This window comes from Ammospiza caudacuta, chromosome 2 (assembly GCF_027887145.1).
Source record: "Ammospiza caudacuta isolate bAmmCau1 chromosome 2, bAmmCau1.pri, whole genome shotgun sequence".
NCBI lineage: Eukaryota > Metazoa > Chordata > Aves > Passeriformes > Passerellidae > Ammospiza > Ammospiza caudacuta.
Window position 1 is genome coordinate 35,655,145 of NC_080594.1, and position 20,304 is coordinate 35,675,448.

A 20,304-nucleotide genomic window follows, 5' to 3' on the forward strand; every position below is an offset into this window, starting at 1 on the left:
GCCAGTAACTGATCTGTACCATGAAATCCTCTGAAAACCATCCTGGTTTAGTAGCAAACAGGGAATGATTGTGTAAGTTCTGCCCATGTCATTAATTGAGGGATGTATTTTTCCTTCAGAGATCATGTCCTGAAAGCAATGTCTGCATAATTTAATGCCTTTAAACAAATAATCTGTTTATCAATTTTTAAAGCATACATCAAATATTTAAATATTACTAATGTAGAAATAATAACAATTATTTATGTCTATAAATATAAAACCTGTCCTTTTAGGAGTGCAATTAAACTTTTGGTACTTTGATGACTCTCCACTCCCCTCAAGGGCCTCAATGTGTTTTACACAGCTCAGTAAACTGAATGTAACTAAAAGGTAACAGCTATTTATTTTCTTTCCATGCATGAGGAAATCATGATTAAAGGATGCTCTCTAGAGACTGAAAATTAATCCATCAGCTTTGCTATCACCCCTCATCAGAAGAACACTGACCTTCAGCAATGGCTTTGAAATGCAACTTGGACACCTGAATTTTCACCTCCTGAACACAAAGCCCTGAGGGAACATCCTAGAATGCCTGCACTGGGGAATGCATATCCTGCATTACAGAGTACCCTAACCAGGATATCTGAGTTGGTGTGAATGCTGATTCTTGCCAGCTCTGCAGGAGGACTGAGTACAGGTGTCCAATACATGTGCAGGTGGGACAACTGCAATTCTGCACTTGTAGGAAAGACTGGCTATGACAATGGAGGTATAAAACACAGAACAGAAGAGGAGAGAGATTTTTCACTCAAAGTGGTTGAGCTGTATTTAGGAGAAGGGTGGTGAAAATCCCTAATAAAAAATAGGACCCATCTCTGGCTCTGGCCCTCAACTAGACACAGAAGTTTAACCCCACTTCAGTTTTTTTCCCCCAGTTTTCTCCTGGTATTTAATTATTTGCTGGCATCAACAGCTTTGTGTTTAAATTAAAGGGTTCTGCAAAACCCCTTCAAGGTTTCATTTCTCTCTGGTGATCCAAATCAGGAACCAGGGTGCCTCTGACATGCTTCACTTGGAGATGAATACACAGTCCACAGAGCAGCTCCTCACCTGGTGCTGAGCAGATCCAGGAGATGAGCCTGTAACTCCCCTGGAACTCACTCTCCATCTCCAAAATGAGTAATGAAGGAATTTGGTATAGTAATATACTTAAACTGATGTATGTGTATCCTCCAATACTGAGCCTCTAACTCTAACCATACAGGATTGAGCACAATGGGATTCTTGGGAATTCTTGCCAGAAACAGTAACAGTAAGAACAGGAGCACAACAGACACAATTAGCTGCACCATGTACACTGGTACAGCTGAGATGTCTTTTAATAAAAGACACACTCACTTCGAAATGCAATTTCAGCTTGCTTCATATTTGCATAAAGGTCTTCCAGTTCCTGTCTGGAAAGTTGTAATTCTGTGTGATGAAATTCCATTAAATTACTGTGGTACTTTTTATCAAGTTCTACTTCCTACAGTATTTATACTCCATTTTCATCCTTCCCTTAAATGGTAAGGACTGACCATCACTTTCTGTCTGAAGTATCTCCTCTATGGCTGTGATTTACTTTCATACTAGTGTCAACCTTCCATTTATTTATTATTATGAACTCTACTTTAAACTGTCTCTTGTTGTTGAACAGCAGGAGATGAAATGCCAGGTATTGTCAGGCTTCAGTCTTGGAGCCGAGATTTGCTGAATAAAAATAAATATCCCAAAGTGCAGGATTGTGTTTTTCTCTTTGATGCTTAATTGAATCTCTATGCTTTCTGGGATGCGTTAAAGCTTCCCAGAAAAGAAACAATTTCTAATATATTAAATGAAGTTCCTAAGAAGGATTCTTCTCTGGGCTAATTTTAATTTCCTCTCTGTCCACAAGGAAGAGATAATTTGACAGCAGAAATGTGTTTTGCTCATGCTTAAAAAGAACTGATTTATTTTCCAATTCTGTGTATTTTGTTTTTTTCTAAAATAACTTAAACAGATCAGTCACCACTGTATGCTGAAGTGATCACAAGCTAGATTTTCTTGGGATTCCCTTACTCAGAGCTCAGTCCCAATATGGATTCCTTTTTCTTCAGACAGCACTTTTCCAAAGAACTTAAAAATTTTATTGTTATTCATCTTCTTCAAAAGGAGACACAGAACACATATGAAACATGCAGAGCTGACATATCCAGAAGTTAGATGTCTGTCTATCCACACAAATCAGATGCAGCAGTAGCTGTTCCAGAAGGTCTCTGTTTGCTATGCTGTCCATATGCCTCAACACTGATCTGAAAGGATCAACTTTATTGAAAAGCAGCAGAGCTCTCTCCAAAGAGCTTTCTAACTTTCGTCTGTCAACATCATTAGAAAGTGCTCACTAGTGCAAATTGTGATGGTAGTTTTTAGAGTACGAACACCTTGTAATTTGAAAGGGGGGAGAGAGAATATTGGATGCACTGATTTCAGTGCATCCACTTCAGACAGCTTATTAAATCATGGATTTCTGGCCTTTAGTAGATACCAATCCACTACACGAAAGTTATTGGTCTTATATTGTCTTTTTGTTATGTTATTCTGTTTTACTGACTCACAGACTCTTTTCCTTGTTACCTAATCTTGGACATTCTAACTGAGAATGATACATAGAATCATTTGGGTTGGAAGGGACATTAAAGACCAGCTCTTACTCCCCCCCCTCCCTTGCCAAAGGGAGGGACACCTTCCAACAGAACAAGCTGTGCAAAGCTCCATCCAACCTGGCCTTGAACACCTTCAGGGATGAGGCACCACAGCTTCTCTGGGCAACCTAGTTCAGCGTCTCAAATATGATTTGATGAAGCTGAAAACATCCAATGACCTTTTGCAGGAACTCTGATTGTGATGAGCTCCAGCTGGCTTGGAGTGTAAGGTGACAGTCACAGGAGGTATCTACCAACAACAGCATGGAATTGACTGACCAGCAAGGAATTGACTGAATGCCAGTGGAGAAGCCATGACATGGAACCTACAACCATCCTTGCTGAGCCATGAGTGGCTTTATCCAGCATAATCAAGGTAGATCATGGCAGAGACTGACTCTGCACAAGTATCACCCTGCTGATATTGCAGCAGTATCCTGGTTAAAAGTAGGAATAGTCAGCAGCAGAGGTCTAGACTCAAAAATTAAGAGGCTCCTCCTTTCAAAGGAGAAGAAGCCAAAATTTGGTCATCTGAGACTTAGTGATACAAATGATAAGTTCTGAGTGATACAAGCAAACATGCTAATTGCTTAGTCATCCTCAAAACACGATGTTTTAACAGTACTCTGCTTTAAACATGGAATTTAGTATCTTGTGGTGTTGTGAAACTTTTCAAACTAGTCACATTAACATGAGCCCCACTGACTCCAGTACAACATTGCTGTTTTCAGGCAGAAAAGACTGCAACACAAAGCATAATTGATCCAAACAAAAAGAACTTTTGAGCTCATGGTGTGACTGCTGAGGTCACATTTGGAGATAGGGAAATATGTTGAACTGAAACTGGCATGCTGGGAATTAGCCCTAATTATTGTAGGAAACAAACAGGGAAAGGAATAGTCTTCCCACTGCCCTTTTTAGGGGTCCATAAATTTTAACTGATTACTGCTGATGCAAGAGAGAAGCTTTGCTCATCACAGAATGCCTAAGGTCAATGAGAACCAGGGACTGCTTGTTACATGACTGGACACACACTATTCTCAGCCTGAGACATGACTTAATCAGAGCAAATGCTTTGTGATCTAATGGTCACAGACAGACTGATGATATCATTGCTTCCACTGGTTTTGGCCAAGTCTGAAATGACAGCTAGAACACAGGTTTTCATTTCCTTCAATCTTCCCTTTGTCACTGTGTCTGATCAAGACTGCATGGACTGCTGCAGAGAAGGGGTTAAAAGTAAAATCCTAAACACATCCCAGAGCTGACAGAAGTTTGATGAATCTCTGATTGGCTAGGAAAATGTCCTAAAACAAATTCTCAGCTATCAGACTTAAAGTAGGAATTCATATTTGAAAGGTAAGTTATATTTTCTATCTTAGTGGGAGTTCTCTCCCTCCCTTTATTATGTCCCTTTCATCTGCTGAGCACAAAGATACTTGGACTCCTGAAGAATTGGACTCGCCACAAAAATAACTGCAGCCTATTTCAACTATTATCTTTTTTCCACCACATCAGGGTCTCCTTACACACATTTTTAATAAACAAAAGGAAAGGGAGTAAAAGGATATTCAAATGAAAGCCTCCCTGAATGCTTTTATTTCAAAGGTTTGGGCAGATCTTAGTTTTTTATTGCATTTTTAATAAAAAGCTTAGAAGCCTTTAAAGGCTAAGTTCCTCTTGGCAATGGGTAGGCTAAAATCTGTACTCACAAACTCAACTACATGAAAAAATTCATGTTTTTCACAATGATAGTTCTAATTAACACTGTTGATTCTCTAGATTCACTAGTTTCTTCACAATCCACAAAGCAGCTATCTGCCAGGCAGAACCTGTGAGAACCTTGTGTGTGCACTGGGCTACACATATTTTTCCCTTTGAGAGAAAAGGTACTTCTCTCCATAAAAACTGGAGAAGATCACAAGTTCAGAAATCAGTATGTTAGGCTTCTGCAAGGCAGAGGATGAAATTCCTGCTGGTACAAAACATTTTCTGGCTTTCAATGACCATTAAAGGACCAAAGTAAGCTTTCAGGGATGAGTCTGCAATTTAGGTATTGAGCCAGGAGAGATTGTGACGGTATCTTCTGAAGACCAGCCTTGAAGACACTGTGCTACCAAAGTTTCAATTGCCCCAGACTAAGGTTTCTCATAGGTCTGCCAGGGTAGTGAGATGAACAAGTAACAAGCTGAAGAAAGAGCATTCAAGGTGGCCTTTGATTACATAGCTGTGTCTGGTGACTTTTTTCTTTAGTGATGAAGATGTTTATCAATTTCGGTTGTTGCATCCTGAGGTTTAGTTCTCTTTTTTTTCCTCATGCATTTTAAAGCTAAGAAAAAGACAAATCAGCAACTTCTTAGGCATTAAAAGCAGTCTTGGTCGTAGTATGGTACAAGCCTCTACCACGTCAGAGTTGATGTTATATCCATCTTTTACAGAGACATTTTTACCCCTGAAGAAATGATTGTTTAAAGAAGACTTATATGAATGTTTTCTAAGGATGGATTTTTATCTCGGTGGCCTTGGGCATGGTAAGAAATTAACATGGGATTTTGTTTGCAAAAGTTGATACCAGTAAGCCCAAGGAAATAAAATTTTATCACAGATGTTTGGTTAGCCGTGGCACTGTTTGAACAACGGGATATGACATTGTGTGATAAAATGTATGAGAACTGCTTCTGTGACTGTGTGTGCATGTGTGTATGTGTGTGCAATGGTCTCCTGCACAATTCCTGGTGAAAAAAAGACAGTGCAATGTAAAGGTGCATCTACTCCAGCCTAACTCTTTAGAAGTTCATTCTTCATGGTCTCTTTATCTATTAATTGGAATAGAGAAAAGATGCCTGTTTCAATGAACTGTACCAACTTTGTGGTGGGAACTCTTGCATGCTACCTGAAAGACTGTCGCCATTGTTAATCTATACTATGAAATTGATACTAAAAAATTCAGTCATTACCATTAACTGATACAGGGTCTTAAATCTAATAATTGTTTGTGAATAACCTTCAACTGATCCATACTCCTGCAGAGTAAATAGGAGCTTTTCCACTGACTTCAATTCACTGTGCAATAATTTACAAGAATATGGCTTCCTGCAAGCAGAGACATGGATTCGCACACCATGCTAGTTTTATTTTAAATCCAACTTCTCAACCTGCTAAAGTAAGTAAAGTCATGGAAGGTGGGTAAATACCTGGTCTTCTGCTACCCTGTGGCTACCCACACTATTTCCCCACTGTGCTTGGAGGACAAGTTTATCTAGGACTATCTGCCATATGTAGTTCTCCACAACCTTGCAGCAAAGACTGATGATTTGCATTTCCCTAAGGCAAATTTTAAATACCTAAATATTTGTGTGATCATAGACCTTCATAACAAAGTGTGTCAGTAAGTCCCTGGGAAGCAGCATTTCATCCCTGCCACAGGTGGGACAAAAGGGCATAAAGTCATAAAGCCAAATGGCATATCCTCAGAAAACCAGGTTAGCAGCAGAAGCGATGAGAGGAGCTATAATAGGACCAAAGTACTAGATTTCATGAGATATGGTCATGAAAGCTCAGCCTCAGTCTCTGGACAGGCATGCTCTCTCAGTCTTTTCAAAATATGATGTAAGATATCATAACTTACTTCTTTACTGAGCAGCAGCTTCCAGTTTCTAAGTCTTATTGTTAAATGTGCAGTCCATGATTTTATGTCTCTACTGGCAATTTAGGACTACCACATACAAAGTACTATCCCTATTACTGCTTTTCTCCAGTGTATTTTTAAGGGTCTGAAGTACTGCCTGGATGTCAACTGTGCATAATCTGCATGAGTCATTATGAATGAGTGATGGAGAAGGGATCCTTATCTGCATGCAGGTCAATCTACAACCACTGTCAACTGCCCAGAAAAAGTCAGTACACTTAAGACACAGAGAACATAATTTCTATTGCTGCTAAGTATAGTCAACTTTGCAATGGTTTGAATGAATACTGTGCACGTAAAGATGTCAACTACCAAAGACAGAACAGTGTGAAAATCACCAATGTAAATTTGAGGAGAGTGAAGGACAACACCAGATAACTTAATTCCTTTAATAATGATTTTGCATCCAAGCCTAATACTGTTTTGATGGGCCTGGGATTATACTGATGCATCAGTGAGATCCCTCTGGTAAATGGTGCACTTCCCCAGTGCACAAGACATGACTCACCTATTCATTTCACTGCAGTCAGCAAACATGTCTTAAGGTATGTGGTGTGCTGCCTCTTGATTCACTAGAAATAGCTGGTCCAGTTTAAATAGGTCAGGAGTGAGACTGTATCACACAGTAAGTTCTGTTTCACACCGCAGCACAGGCCATGTCCTTTTTCCCTACTACACTCAAACTAAAGGAGGTTAAGAGACCTGCCCCCTAATGGCTTTATTAGTTGCCAGATAGGACTCATAAGAGGTGAAGGGAGATAGCCCCCCAAAAGCCTGGGATGCAGAGAATCTGTGATAGCAGACTGGAGGAATGGAGATAGGATAAGTGGTTCCTTAATTCCCTTTCTTTTACCAAGTATTGCCTTGGACTTTTCAGCTGAACTGGGTTATAAAGGCCTTTTTAAAATTTGCTTGTGCAACAGTACTAAGATGCAAAAGGGAAGTGATTTAATTATCCCATGGAGAAAACAAAATACCACTTTTATTGCTCAGTACAAGTTATCACTTGGAATTGCTTCTGTACTTTTCTCTAAGATACTCTTTCTAGTATTTAGGAATCAGCCAAAAAAACAGTGTATATTGAGGGAAAAGTGATCTACAAACTGTCCCTTGTATGAAAGGGTGGAATATGTTTGAGAAGCATTTTCCCTGAGTGACAATTCTGAGGTAGTATGGCAGCAGCCCTGTCTCAGCATGTCTTGGCAGTGGGCAGACACAGAAAGTAAAAAAACCCCAAACCATATTACTACTTCTTCCTACAGTGCAGTTCAGAATGGGAATCTCTCACAAGAGACTGAACTGGCACAGCTTGTCTATGAAGGCTAAATGGAATGAAAAAAGATAATATAAACAGGAAATAGAAATCTCTGTAATATTATTGTTTTGTGAAAAGTGAGGGTTTTACCCAGTAATGTGTGTTCTCTAAGATTACCACTAAAGGCAGGTAAAATCTACCTATTTAGCTGAAAGATGCAGTCTAAGGTTCAAAGAGGCTCTAGTTTTACCTTCTACATATGACAATCCACAGACTTCAGCTACTGCTTCCATACTGCCTGATAACCTAAATGAATACAGGATACAGCACTGTACACAGGTGCTATTCTGAAATTCAAGGTGGTAAGAGCTGGAAAATCCACTGTGCCTGTTCATATTCTGGGTTTTCAGATCATTATGCTGTTTCCAGGGTATGCCTCTCCATGTGGTTTATGAAAGGGGCCGTCCTTGGCACAAATCCACATGGGCACAGTTCTATACATTTCACTGGGACTAAACACAGACCTAACTGCTTTGCTGAGCTGAGGGTCATTTCTGCAAGTACTTAGCTCTTTCCCTTAGTAATCCATCTGCCCTGTTTGGTCCTGTTTTATAGAACAATAAAAATCTGTCTCTTTTAGACCCTTCTACAGAACCTCCACCCCAGTGGCCTGGGCAGCAGTGTGTTATTACATGCAATAGCATACTTGCTCACTCTATTTTAATGATGCAAGAAAGGACCACATATCCTGTGAGTAAATCTGTCTTTCAAATCAAGTCATCAATTCAGTGGAAAGGTCTGGGCTAGAAATGGAAGTTTACAAATCATCTTAGCTGTGATTTTAGCTGTGAGGCACAATAACCTGAATGTTACAAGCAGCTCAGTGAGGAAAAAGGTCTTGGAATGATGCTCAAGTTTGTCTCAAATAACTTCATGCTGCCAAAGAAAGTTTGCACTAGATGGATTTATAAAAGCAGTATAAGGAAAGCTTATAAATCATCTGTACATGACCCTGCAGGTTAACAAAGGGAAAGTGAATTCTGTTTGCACATTGAAATAAACATTTTTCTAAATCCATCCCTGCAATCCCCAAACCTCTGTACAAACACAGAATAATGACTCAATTATGATCTATGCTACCAACTACAAATACATGACTACCTTTCCCCTTATGGTGGTTTTAAAAATAAACTTACACAGTATGGAATTGAAGATGTTAATATGGGGAAAGGAAAAGCCTGGCACCAAATTTATCTTCCCTTCAATGCATGACAGTTTCCCTACGTTCATCTGCAAAAGTTTTGATCAACCTAGCTTTAGCCCTAGGCAAGTAGAGTAGGCCTCCTCTTCTGATTTTTCCTCAGTCCAGTCAATTTTACTTTATGATAAGCTTCTAACACCCAGGCTAAATGATGATTGTCAAAAGGGTTTTCTTATGTTCTTAGCACCGGTTTATTCAGTTTGCCTCATCCTTCGAAATAACTCTATTTAAATACTTGCAAACAGTTAACCTGATTTTCTTTACTCCTGATAGCAATTCCTCAGTGAAAATGTTGTTTATATGTATTTTCTACTATATCCACTCCCCTAATAGCTTTTTATTTTGGGCTGCTTTGCTGAAAATTCCTTTCATTTCACTGCCTATACTGAGCTGCCCTGGATTTCTGGCCTAGTTCCACTCCAGTTGTGTAAGGTATAGAAACTGTTATTGCTGAGGTCTTTTTTTGTGAGCACACAATACAGGACAAAAGCCAAAGGACTGATGCTCTGTAGGTTCTAACTATTTAATAATTCCACTATTTCTCAGTGTGGCCATATCTAAGAGCTAATTGCATGTGGAAGAAAAGGGTCCTGAACAATTTTTCTTTAGCCTTCAATTCCCACACCTGATGCAGATTTTGAGCAAGATGCCAATTCAGAGGAGGAATGAAGGTCGTTGTTCCAAACCTCTACACAAAACTGCCCATAAAAATCTGTCTTCTTAGCAGCTGCTTGTACTTAGAAATACTTTCACTCAGTAAACTTATTTTTTTAGCTGGTAGAAGAGAGTCTTTTAATATGAACCTCATGAGGCACTCATCCTCCTCTAGCCTAGAAAAGCACAAGCTTTGAATTCAGAAGGGAAAGGAGATCTGACAGATTACCAAATCGTCCTTCTTGTTTACAGCCACTAAAGATTATTTAGTCATCTCCTAAAAATCAAAACAGACACTTTAGTGGTCCTGGGGTTCATCACGAACTATCACTGGAATAAGAAGTTATATGTAGACCATCAATTACATTAACAGCCATATAATGAACAATAGCAAGCCTAGGTGGCTTTAATGGAGTTATTTATGATATTACCCTATGCTCAGCAATGGTAGCAGAATTATTTATGTAGTTGAGCTATGGAATTTATCCTTCCAGTCATGCCTTACATTGGGCAGAAATTCCAGTGCTTCACTGGAATACATCTGTAGCACCTTTCTGCAGAGATACTGAGTGTTTCACAAAGTTTACCGAAAGACCAACAGGAAGTCAGCGCTGACGTTACCGATTGAGCAGTCGTGGCCAGTCCAGTTGGGATCGCAGCTGCAGAGTCCAGTATCCGGGAGGAAGGTCCCATGACCAGAGCACTGATCCAGACAGGTGGCTCTCGGGGTCTCACAATTTGTTCCTCCCCAGCCAACTGAACAGTGACATTCTCCTCGGACACACACGCCTCGTCCCGAGCAGGTAGGATCCATGCAGTCCACTACATGGGAGAAGGAAGAGGAAGCAGACAGGGAAAGCAAATGGGACTTCGGGAAAAAAGCTATCAGACTGCTGTCTACACAAACATATTTACACAGTATCTCAAGGTTTCAACCAAAAAGCTCTGCTGTGAACAAAACAGATGCTTCATGCAAGAAGTCAGTGGCCCTAAAAGGCAGTGAGACCTAAAACACCTACATGAGAAGCAGAGAAAAATCTAGTAATGAAATCCATTCTTTTATGCAGGTCTGCACTAATAAGGGATCTTTCTGGTAAGAACAGGCTAATATCAATTAAGAATAAAATAAGAATAATATTCTATCGTACACATAGTGTGTCTTCATTTATTCTATTAAAATAACCTAAATTACTATTACTAATGAATTTGAAGTTGAGCCCTAGTTTTCTGAGAGAGAATTTTGCATAAAGATTCAGCAGAAGCTGACATTCTTATTCAGCAAAATACATGCTTAAATTGAAGAATGTGCTTAAATCTATACAGGTTTCATGGAGACTTAAAGAAATTTCACACTGAAAAATAGCCATAGACATTTTTTCTTGAATAAGGATTAAAATAAAATCATGCCTTTTTTATAATGGTGTTCTTCTGGTTTTATTTTTGATCAATTAATACTCTTTTTTATAATGTTTGAGGTTTACTTCCCCCCCCACAAAGAGGAACTTTCCTAACAAGATCAGAGACCATTTAGTTAGGGGTATAGCAATGTACACCAAAAGACCAAATGTACTCCCTCCCTGACTCTTGAGTTATGTGTTTTGTAGGCAACTGTCAGCTGCTCTGCCCACAGGGGAATTTCACTCAGTAATCGAAAAATATGAAATGCACCAGACACCCTCCCAGAAAAACCGACTGGAGGAGTCGATTGTCTATTTATAGATAAAAGCTGATAGGACAGCCTAGAGAAATTCGTCCTGTCTTTTGAAACGGTGTGTGGCAGTTCCCTGGGGATTGGTGACAAGTGTCAGTCTGGCTAAGCAGCACAGGAAAACTGTCCAGCTTCTGGCTCTGATACAGCAGAGCAGAACATGGCTACTGCACACAAGACAGGTTTGTGGTTCAGCTTTTACCCTGGAAAAGCTAATAAGAATTCCACTGACCTGTTTAAGATCCAGAAACCTTAAAAGGAAACACAACAGCTGCTCTGATAATTCCCTGGATTCTCAAACCCTTCTTCAGTCTGACAAGTAATGGCTCAGTTATTACTATCCCAAGGCATGAGAGAGAATTTTCTTTTTTGTTTGATTCCTGGAGCTCTGCTCATAGCTGGAACAATCCTCAAAAATTTTAAGAGGCTGGAAAGGATGAGTCCATAAATCTCCTTCACTGTTAGCGAACTGGGAGCGAGGGTGCCAATTTTAGCATGAGACCCTTGAAGCCCTGGCCCTGTTCTTTCTCAGCAGTAGTAAGTATGAAAAGGACTAAGGGATGGAGTAGCAGCCTCGTCCGTTCTCAGCAGATGGTTTGAACATAGAGAACAAAGATCACAGGCTAACTGACAAGAGGCTACCTCCAGGCAATTAATCATCCCCTCTGAAGGTCAGCTGGGAAAAAGGTGAGTTTTGCAGGGGCCTCCATCACAGGAGGCAGACAATCTGCTATCTCAGCTCTAACACAGACGATTATAGGAGGGGAATGTGCATGTCAGAACCCCCCATTTATCATAATCCCAAGGCCATTTTTCATGTTGAAATGAGCCCTTTCAGAAAATGTCACACACAACGGCTACTTTAATCTCAGCCTCACTGGATCTATCTCTTTAGGCTTTCTGCACCATCGGAAGGGCTCTGGGACAGGATTACAGGCTTCTGCTTTCTTCTTAATCAATTGCTTAGTGGATTTGGAGTACAATGGTATATTTTTAGGGAGTTCTGCTTGACAAATTTAGCTGCTTAGCTCCGGGAGAAGCAGAGATGAGGATCTGGGCATGAGGGCAGAGCTGACAAGATCTAGTATACCCGGAAAAGAAAAAAAAAAAATCATATGCCTGTGTTGTTGGTTGGAAAATGTCCCAAATGGCCAAATTCTTGGTTGGAAAATGCCCTGTTTATAGTTAAGCCTTGTGCAGAATCTTTGCTAGGGAGATAAATCATGTAGCAAGCAAGGTTAGTGCCTCTTCTACACTTTTCCCCCAATATGCTTCATGCTTCATTGGTCACACAAGTTATTAGGCTTATTCAGTGCCCAAAGAGTAACTTCTCATATTTCACTTCTTGAATTTGCTCCCCTCCCTGCAATGTCTCGCTGGCTTAGGCCATGCCTTATAAAATATGGCCCAATAAAGTAAGGGAAGAGAAAAGAAAATCTTGCGTAGGATTGTTGGCTGATGTTTTATAAACATTGCTGAACTTCTATGGGGGAAAAAGAAAAGACAGGAGAAACCTTGGAATGAAAACCCATTACAAACATGGACCAAGCAGTGAAGCTACGAGAACTGAGAAATAATAAAAAGTAATCAATACCAGATGGTCCTTCTTAGAAGAGAAATTAAAGAGTAAAAGCAATTTAAAAAATAGTATAAATCAACTTTTTTACTAAATCTAAATATGTATATATATGTTCTCTAGATTTCCCACATGGCGTATTTCTGAGCTGCTTCCCCCCCTCACAACGTAACACAAATTATGCCTTGAGTATCAAAAACATGCATGCTTAGAAAAATACCAAACAGCCCATAAGAAAAACCATGTTCTCTTTGTTCTTCCTCCTTTTTCAAGTTTTGACCTAGTGGGACTGACACTGTCCCCCGCTACAGCGATAACATAAAATAACTGAACAGTGCCTGGCTTTTCTGCTTTAAACGTGACCAGGGAAATAAAGGTTCCTGTTAGAAAAAGGGCAAATCTCACTCTGATTTACACACATTAAACACTTCTGGCTGGAGGCAAAATTGGGATCTTTTCATTTCTGTTTATCCAGTAAAGATATGATCTAGTAAATAGGAGGTCTACAGAGATGCTTTAAAGATACTTGAGTAGTCACAATCTTTGGGTTTTGCACGTCCCACAGCTTCACTGAATTGTGCTTTAAACCAAATGAGGCTTTCACAAGAGATGGCTTATTGTTACAAGAGCAGATACTGTGATACTGTCTTCATCTCTAACATTTACTGACACTGAAGCCATGCTACATCAGAGATGTCCCACTCCAATACATTATACACATCAAAAGAATTGCAAGATTAGATGCCATTTGAATGTCTGAGTCCAATTCAGCCTGTTTTCATTGCCTAAAAAATAAAGCCATTTCAGATAAATCTTTATCCTGCATACATGAAGACAACCATAAATTAATTCAAGCCATTGTCATTCTTGAATGAATCAAATGATGTCTTTAATCTATCAAGCGGGGAAAGAGGCCTTATATATGTACTTGTAGAAGTGCAATTTAAGAATAATTATTTATCAGGTCATCAGCCTCTGAGAATAGTTTTCAAAAGTTTTGAACATTATTCTTTAAGTAATGCTCTTCTGGATATATATTTATACTCTCTGAATGATTTATACACTTGCAAAACTGTCCACTTTTTCATTAGCAGTAAGAAGCAGTCACAGACTCAGGAAGATAAAGGTTTATGTTGGCAGGTGAGTTCCTACACAAAAAGATTAAAGATAAGTACTAAAAGCAGCCATAAATCTAAATGTAAATGAGAACTGTTTGGGGGGCTAATGTGAGAAAAAAGCTATGGAAGAGCCATTGAAATAATATCTGACTTTGAAGCAGAATTTAATTCAAGTCCTGAGCATGTCTAAGCTTTTAAAGCTGACAAGGACCAGGGACTTTTTCTCATACGCCACCATTTTGTGTATGTAAGCAACTGAAATTGCCTGGCATAGCGCAGCAGAGAAGAAAGAGCTGTAAAAGTAATTACACGTTTAGATGTGCAAATGGAAATGATGCTTCAATAAGAGCATTTGAACATATGATTAGATGTTCTGGTCTTTCAACTAGATTCTTCTATCTGAAGCATTTGATGGCTTTTCATCCAATTATTGAACAAGTATGATAGCTAACAAGGAGTTATGACAACATATCATTTTTATGTTGTATCCATCTATTGTATCTGTAAGGTGCCTATTATTGTTCTGTTTAAGTGCCAGTCCATGCTGAATTGTCTACATCCATATAATTACAGAACAAAAATCAAAGCAAAAGGCTAATTGACTGCATCCTGCAAATACCTTCTTCACAGCTCTCGCCTTTGTATCCCGGGTTGCAGATACAGGTGCCCATAATGCACGTGCCATGGTTATTGCAGGAGACATCGATGCACTGGTTGGTTGGGACATCACACTCTGCTCCTTTCCAGCCACTGTGGCACAAGCACCTTCCTTTCATGTACTGCCCATTTCCACTGCACAGCACTGGGCAGGATGCTATGGACAGACAACAAAAATCACATTAAAACAAACGGAAAATAATTTCAAAAAGAAGCACAAGAGTCCAGCATGTAATTTACATTCTTCATACACAATCTTCACTGGGGTATGCTGCTGTTTGTTTTGCCAAAACCCAATGTTTTATATGGACGATACCCAGCTGTTAACTGTATTCTCCTACAAGTGTTTAAAACAAACAAACAGTGCTCTTAAGTTAGACTATCTTTTTGCTTTGTGTCTCTGATACCTTTTTTCACTAACTAAACTCATCGTTTTCTTGTATTCTGATTTCACAATGTACTGATGTCTTGTTTGTGGAGCATCACTGACCTTAGATTGCTTATCACTATCCCTGACCTGCTGGCAGACGTTCCTTGACACTGCCTCAGTGGCACACAAATCACTCCCCTGTTTTTTTCTGAGTTAACTCTCAGCTTTATAGGTTTCAGTTGCTTTGCTCAGAGCCCAGAATACCACATTGGGACTACTTCCCTGATTTAGCTCATGTCATTCCATCAGCTATCAACCTTCTTCCCTGAAAGGGTTGTCAAGCACTGGAGCAGGCTACACAGGGAAGTAACTCAGTCACCATCCCTGATGGAATTTAAAAGATGTGTTGATGGGGTATATGGGGATTTGGCTTAGTGGTAGACTTGGCAGTGCTGGCTTAATAGCTGAACTTGATGAAAAGAGTTTTAGAGGTCTTTTCCAACCTTAACAATTCTATGGTTCTAACTGAATGTCCAGCCCCCATTTTTGGTTATCATCTCTGCTGGACTCCATTCATCACCAGCCACAAGGCAAAGTTGGCCTCTACTGTTTCTAAGCTCCCTGTAATAAAAGCTATGTAAATCTATCCTCTGAAATTTGTATAATTTATAAAGGACTTATAAAGGATTTTTAATTGTCCTTGTTTCCAGAGAAGGCAGGTGACTCTCAAGGCCACCCAGATAGAGGATTTCTTTCCTGTGATAAAGGGAAGAAGAAGAAAATGACAAGCTCAAGCTGTGGCATGATGGATCCCAGGAGTAAGCATTTTCAGAGCTGAATTTGGAAAATGCCAGGAAAATTCCAAATGAATTTGGGAAATGGGATGAGATGAAGGATACAGAACAAGTTCCCCAAGGAAGCAAAGGGCATCAAGGACCAGACCTCAGCCTCCAGGACGACAACTTTTTGTAATCATTGCTCTGCAAGCTTTCTCCAGCTCCTTTCAGATGATGTCTTCTCCCTATGGCATTCTCCACACCAGCCACATTATACTCCTTTTGTCCCCTCTTCTGATTTTGCCAAGGAAGATGCTGATTTCAGTCCCTCAGAAACAACAGCTTTTTCCTGTTCACTCTGCCTTGAAACTTCTTGCTTAAGTCTTGTTCTCTTTCATTTTATTTTGCTCAAACTCTGCTGCAAAGACATATATTCAACACAGACTGCTCTTGTTCACTGTTGCACATCAGCCTTAGGTGAGAGCAGCTGGTCTTCTCATCTGCCTCTCAGAAAGGCAATTTATGAACAATTTTATGCAGGACAAATGTGAAATGAATATTCCATTCTGCTGCTTAATCCAACTGGATTAGGCATGTGATGAATTCTCTTTTGCTTTGTTCCTGACTTTGATTATGTGTGGGAAGGGGTATTACATGGTTAAGGAAAGCTTTCCTCTCCTTCTCTTCCATATTTTCAGACAGTAATCTCACAAAGTGCATCATGAGTTGTTCCCACACGTCCTTATAGTCAAGTCAGTTTGAGTGTTCCAGAACTACAGCAACCTCAATAAAACACAAAGCACTGCCAACTCTGACTGTTAAACCAGTTTGATATGCAGTGAACTGCATTTGCCTGACCAAGATAAAAGAGGTTTAGGAAAGAAAGGAATTTGGCAATTGTTATTACTAAGGCGCATTCTGTTCACTTTAAAGGAAACACGATGCCGTGGTGCATTGCAAGTGCATAATTTGCAAGATGGTATCTACCTACACCATATGAGACTTAAATTGTGTAAGATACACTGTATTGTGTGCATGGTTCACAGCACACTCACTCTGTAATTTCACTTTTCAGCTAAGTGATGGAATTTTCTGCCCCTCCCATCTCAAATTTTAATGCTCAGTAATGGACATTGTTCTTTCAAGGCACTGGCAGGGGATAGTCTGCAGTTCTTTTCAACAAGAAGAAAGAATAACTGCCTTTAACCAGGGAGAGGTTGCTGAGAAAGACTTACAGGTTTCCTGACAAGACAGCTGATCACTCAGTAAAAGATCAGATAAATTACTGACCATCTGCACTGAGACTGACACTCCACAGAGCCTTCTGTGGAGAAGTCCTTCAGCATCACCTGGAAAGAACTGCTTCAAATGTACAGGCAATGGAGAGAACAAGACCTCCTCTGTAGCATGCAATAATGAATAAACACAAAAGAGGTTTCTGAATTTTTTCTCCTGGTATTTATGCAACTCTTTTCCATATATAAAGATATATAATTATTATTTGATCATTCAGATTCCAACAATGTCTATGATGGCAAAATTACAGCAATTCTCTAGTGTGGTAATGATAGCAGCAATCCAAATGCATACTCTTGTTTTTTTGCAAAGTTGAGCATCAGTGAGTAAGATCATTTGTTTGTTTGTTTACTTTAAACAGAACTTGAAAGGGCCACCTCCCATGTCCAAGAAAACCTTCAAAAAGCCTATGGAATACACCTCTGGTGACTTGCTCTCATTTATTTTTTTAAAGTAATTAGTTAATAATACTTTAGAAATTAACCATTACTAAAATGTGAAAGGCTTTCTGCTCCAGAGTTTCCCATTCACTTGGATGGTAAATTACAAGGCTGAACTGAAATAAAGGAACACCCAGGAAATCCATGGAATGCTTCCTGCGAGCAGGAACCCGCTTGTTTAAGGATTACTGCTCCGCACAAGGATTGTGAAGGGCTGCAGATGGATACTGTAACCGCCTTACACTTGCTGCCTTCTGAGGGACTTATAGATCAAAAGAAGAGTCTCGGATGCCCCTGAAAACCAGCAAGACAATCCTGGAATCCTTGGATCTCATGCTCATGGCAATATGATCTATTTAACACACAGTGAATGGACATGCATATACAAACATAAATTTGGCATTCCAGGTATTTTTCTGTTTCCTAAAGGCAGAGTGCAACATCTGAACCCAGATGATTCTGAAGGAAAAGACAGAGTTTAACAAAAGGTGTTCATAGCAGCTGGAGCATGTGCTCTGGTGAAATGGGAGACTCACATCCCTCCCTTTAAAAGCCTAAGAAAGTTCAGGGTAGCCAGGGAGGGGAGGTGAGTTCCTCTGCAAGTGGATTCAGAACAAGAGTTTAAGCACTCTGACTCACGGTGAAGAAAGTTCTTCTTCTCCACAGACTCTACAGGGAGCCTTGGGGGAAATAAGCCCTGAACTTCTGCCCCTACTGAAAGTTAGGAGGTGTGAGCTGGAATATGCTATGGGACATGGAAAAAACTCCTTTTGTCTCCAGCTCTAGGGATTTGAAAAGGAGCTTGGAAATGCAAACCAAGTGTAAGGAAATGCAAACCAAGTGTAACCTGAGTCAGCAAGGAGTTTGACATAACAGCTCTCAGGGACACAGCTTGCCACATCCATCTTACTGGGCTGTGAACTCTGAAACCCCACCGGGTTCAGCCCGGCCCGGCCCCGCTGCCTTGGCAGGGAGCTCCCGCCGGCCCTGGGGGTGCTCGGCTCCTTATCTCTGTCTCCTGCCTCGCTGCTGGGATGTGACCCAGCTCAGCTGGGCGGGGAGAGGGCTGGGGTTGGACAGAGTTTAACTCCCTCTTGGGAAGGCGCCAGCCTGCTTTCCAAAGCAGCGATGAGCTGGGGTAAAGACCTGACCTGCAGCCTCACCGCAGCTCCTTGGGTGGGCACTAATGTTTTATGCTACCTCCCTCTCCAGATTTATAAATAGTTTGTTGGACTGTTTGAGCCAAAAAAAGGCCTTGAAAAGGTTGATGCACAGTATCCTGTCATTTCCCACATGCAAGGTTTTCATATCTTGGTTTGAAATGTGCTCTTACTAAAAGTATTTCAGTTTGTTTTTTAAATGTTTAAATAACCTAAAAAATTCAGGCCAAAGAAAACCCTTCCAAAGCCATTTATTAAAAATACTTATCACTTGAGCAGAAAAATGTATTATAGTGTTTACTGGGGTAAGTCTCCTTCCCAGTCCTCCCAGTGTTTTCTCTTTTGGCTAGAGTAACCAGTTGTTCTGCCATTAACCCACTCCTAGCCTTATGCTAATGCTGCCCTATTCCCCACAGCCAGGCTCAGGCAGACTTGCCAGGTACTTTCTGTATAATCAGTATCTTAAAAGAAAGTATCATTATACTGTCATGTCACACCATGATAAAAGTGCTCTGCTAAACAAACCATAATGCCACATTTATAAGTCCTGTTTTCTAAAGTCAATTCCAGAGAGAAAATTTCCAACATGACATTTGCCTGTCCACAAGCAGCCCAAGGGGTTGTGCTGTTGCTAAGGGCACAGCAGGCACGATTAGGAAAGAATCACAGCATCATTAAGGTTGGAAATGCCCTCTAAGATCGAGTCCAACCCTGAGCCCAGCACTGCCAGCCCACCTCTAAACCATGTGCCTAAATGCCACACCTACACTCCCAGAGATGGTGATTCCACCACTCCCCTGAGCAGTCTGAGTCCTTTGCTGAAGAAATTTTTCGCAATAGCCAATCTAAACCTCCCCTGGCACAACTGGAGGATGTCTCCTCTTGTCCTATCACTTACTTAGGAGAAGAGACCAATTCCCACCTGACTACACCTTCCCTTCAGGTAGTTCTAGAGACTAGTAAGATGCCACTGATCCTTCTTTTCTCCAGGGTAAACACCCACGAGCCCCTCAGCTGCTGATCGAAATTTTAGCAAATTTGTGGCAAACAAAATTCACAGATCAACTTCTTTCCACTCTACTGCAGCATCCCCACACTGGGTGAAGAGTACTTTGCAGAAGGCACTGTCATGAATATAATTTCCAGGACAAAAAGTTAACTGAATGGGAGAGGGTAACAGTTCACCAAGCATAAATTCTTACCTCTGCCACAGTCAGGGCCCAGAAAGCCAAGGAAGCAATGGCAAGTCCCAGACACGCAGTCTCCATTCCCATAGCAATTACTGGGACAGTTATCCACTGATTCTGGAAAAAAAAAGAGAATTCAGACACTTCTTTAGGCAAGAAAATACCTCTGAGTTTAGGAGAGCTCTGGATGGGCAGGACAGTTGAAACTTCAAAGCAATTGCTGCACTTGGGTTGAAAGCAATAGTGTGAGCTGCACTAAACCTTGCTCATCCATTTACATCAGTGGATGGTTTGACTGCAAATTCTGTGATTAAATATGAGCTGCTCAGAGCCCACCAGGTTGGGCATTCTCTCAGTACCTGAAAACTTCCAAATGTCTTTTCTTCCTGTATATTTTTACGACCATTTTTCGTCTTTGAATTTATTGGAGGGATGCAATACACTCCATTCTCATGG

The 20,304-nt window shown here is 40.4% G+C and overlaps 1 protein-coding gene across 1 annotated transcript in view; it reads right to left on the minus strand.

Annotated features, from left to right (window-relative positions):
- Positions 1-20,304, minus strand: part of TENM4 (teneurin transmembrane protein 4) — a 387,133-nt gene that overhangs the window by 127,102 nt on the left and 239,727 nt on the right. Inside the window, exons 11-13 of the mRNA XM_058800438.1 lie at positions 19,864-19,965; positions 14,582-14,776; positions 10,182-10,382 (exon numbers count right to left, since the gene is read on the minus strand). Coding sequence (XP_058656421.1) covers positions 10,182-10,382; positions 14,582-14,776; positions 19,864-19,965 — 498 coding nt within the window. The remainder of the gene's footprint in view (positions 1-10,181; positions 10,383-14,581; positions 14,777-19,863; positions 19,966-20,304) is intronic.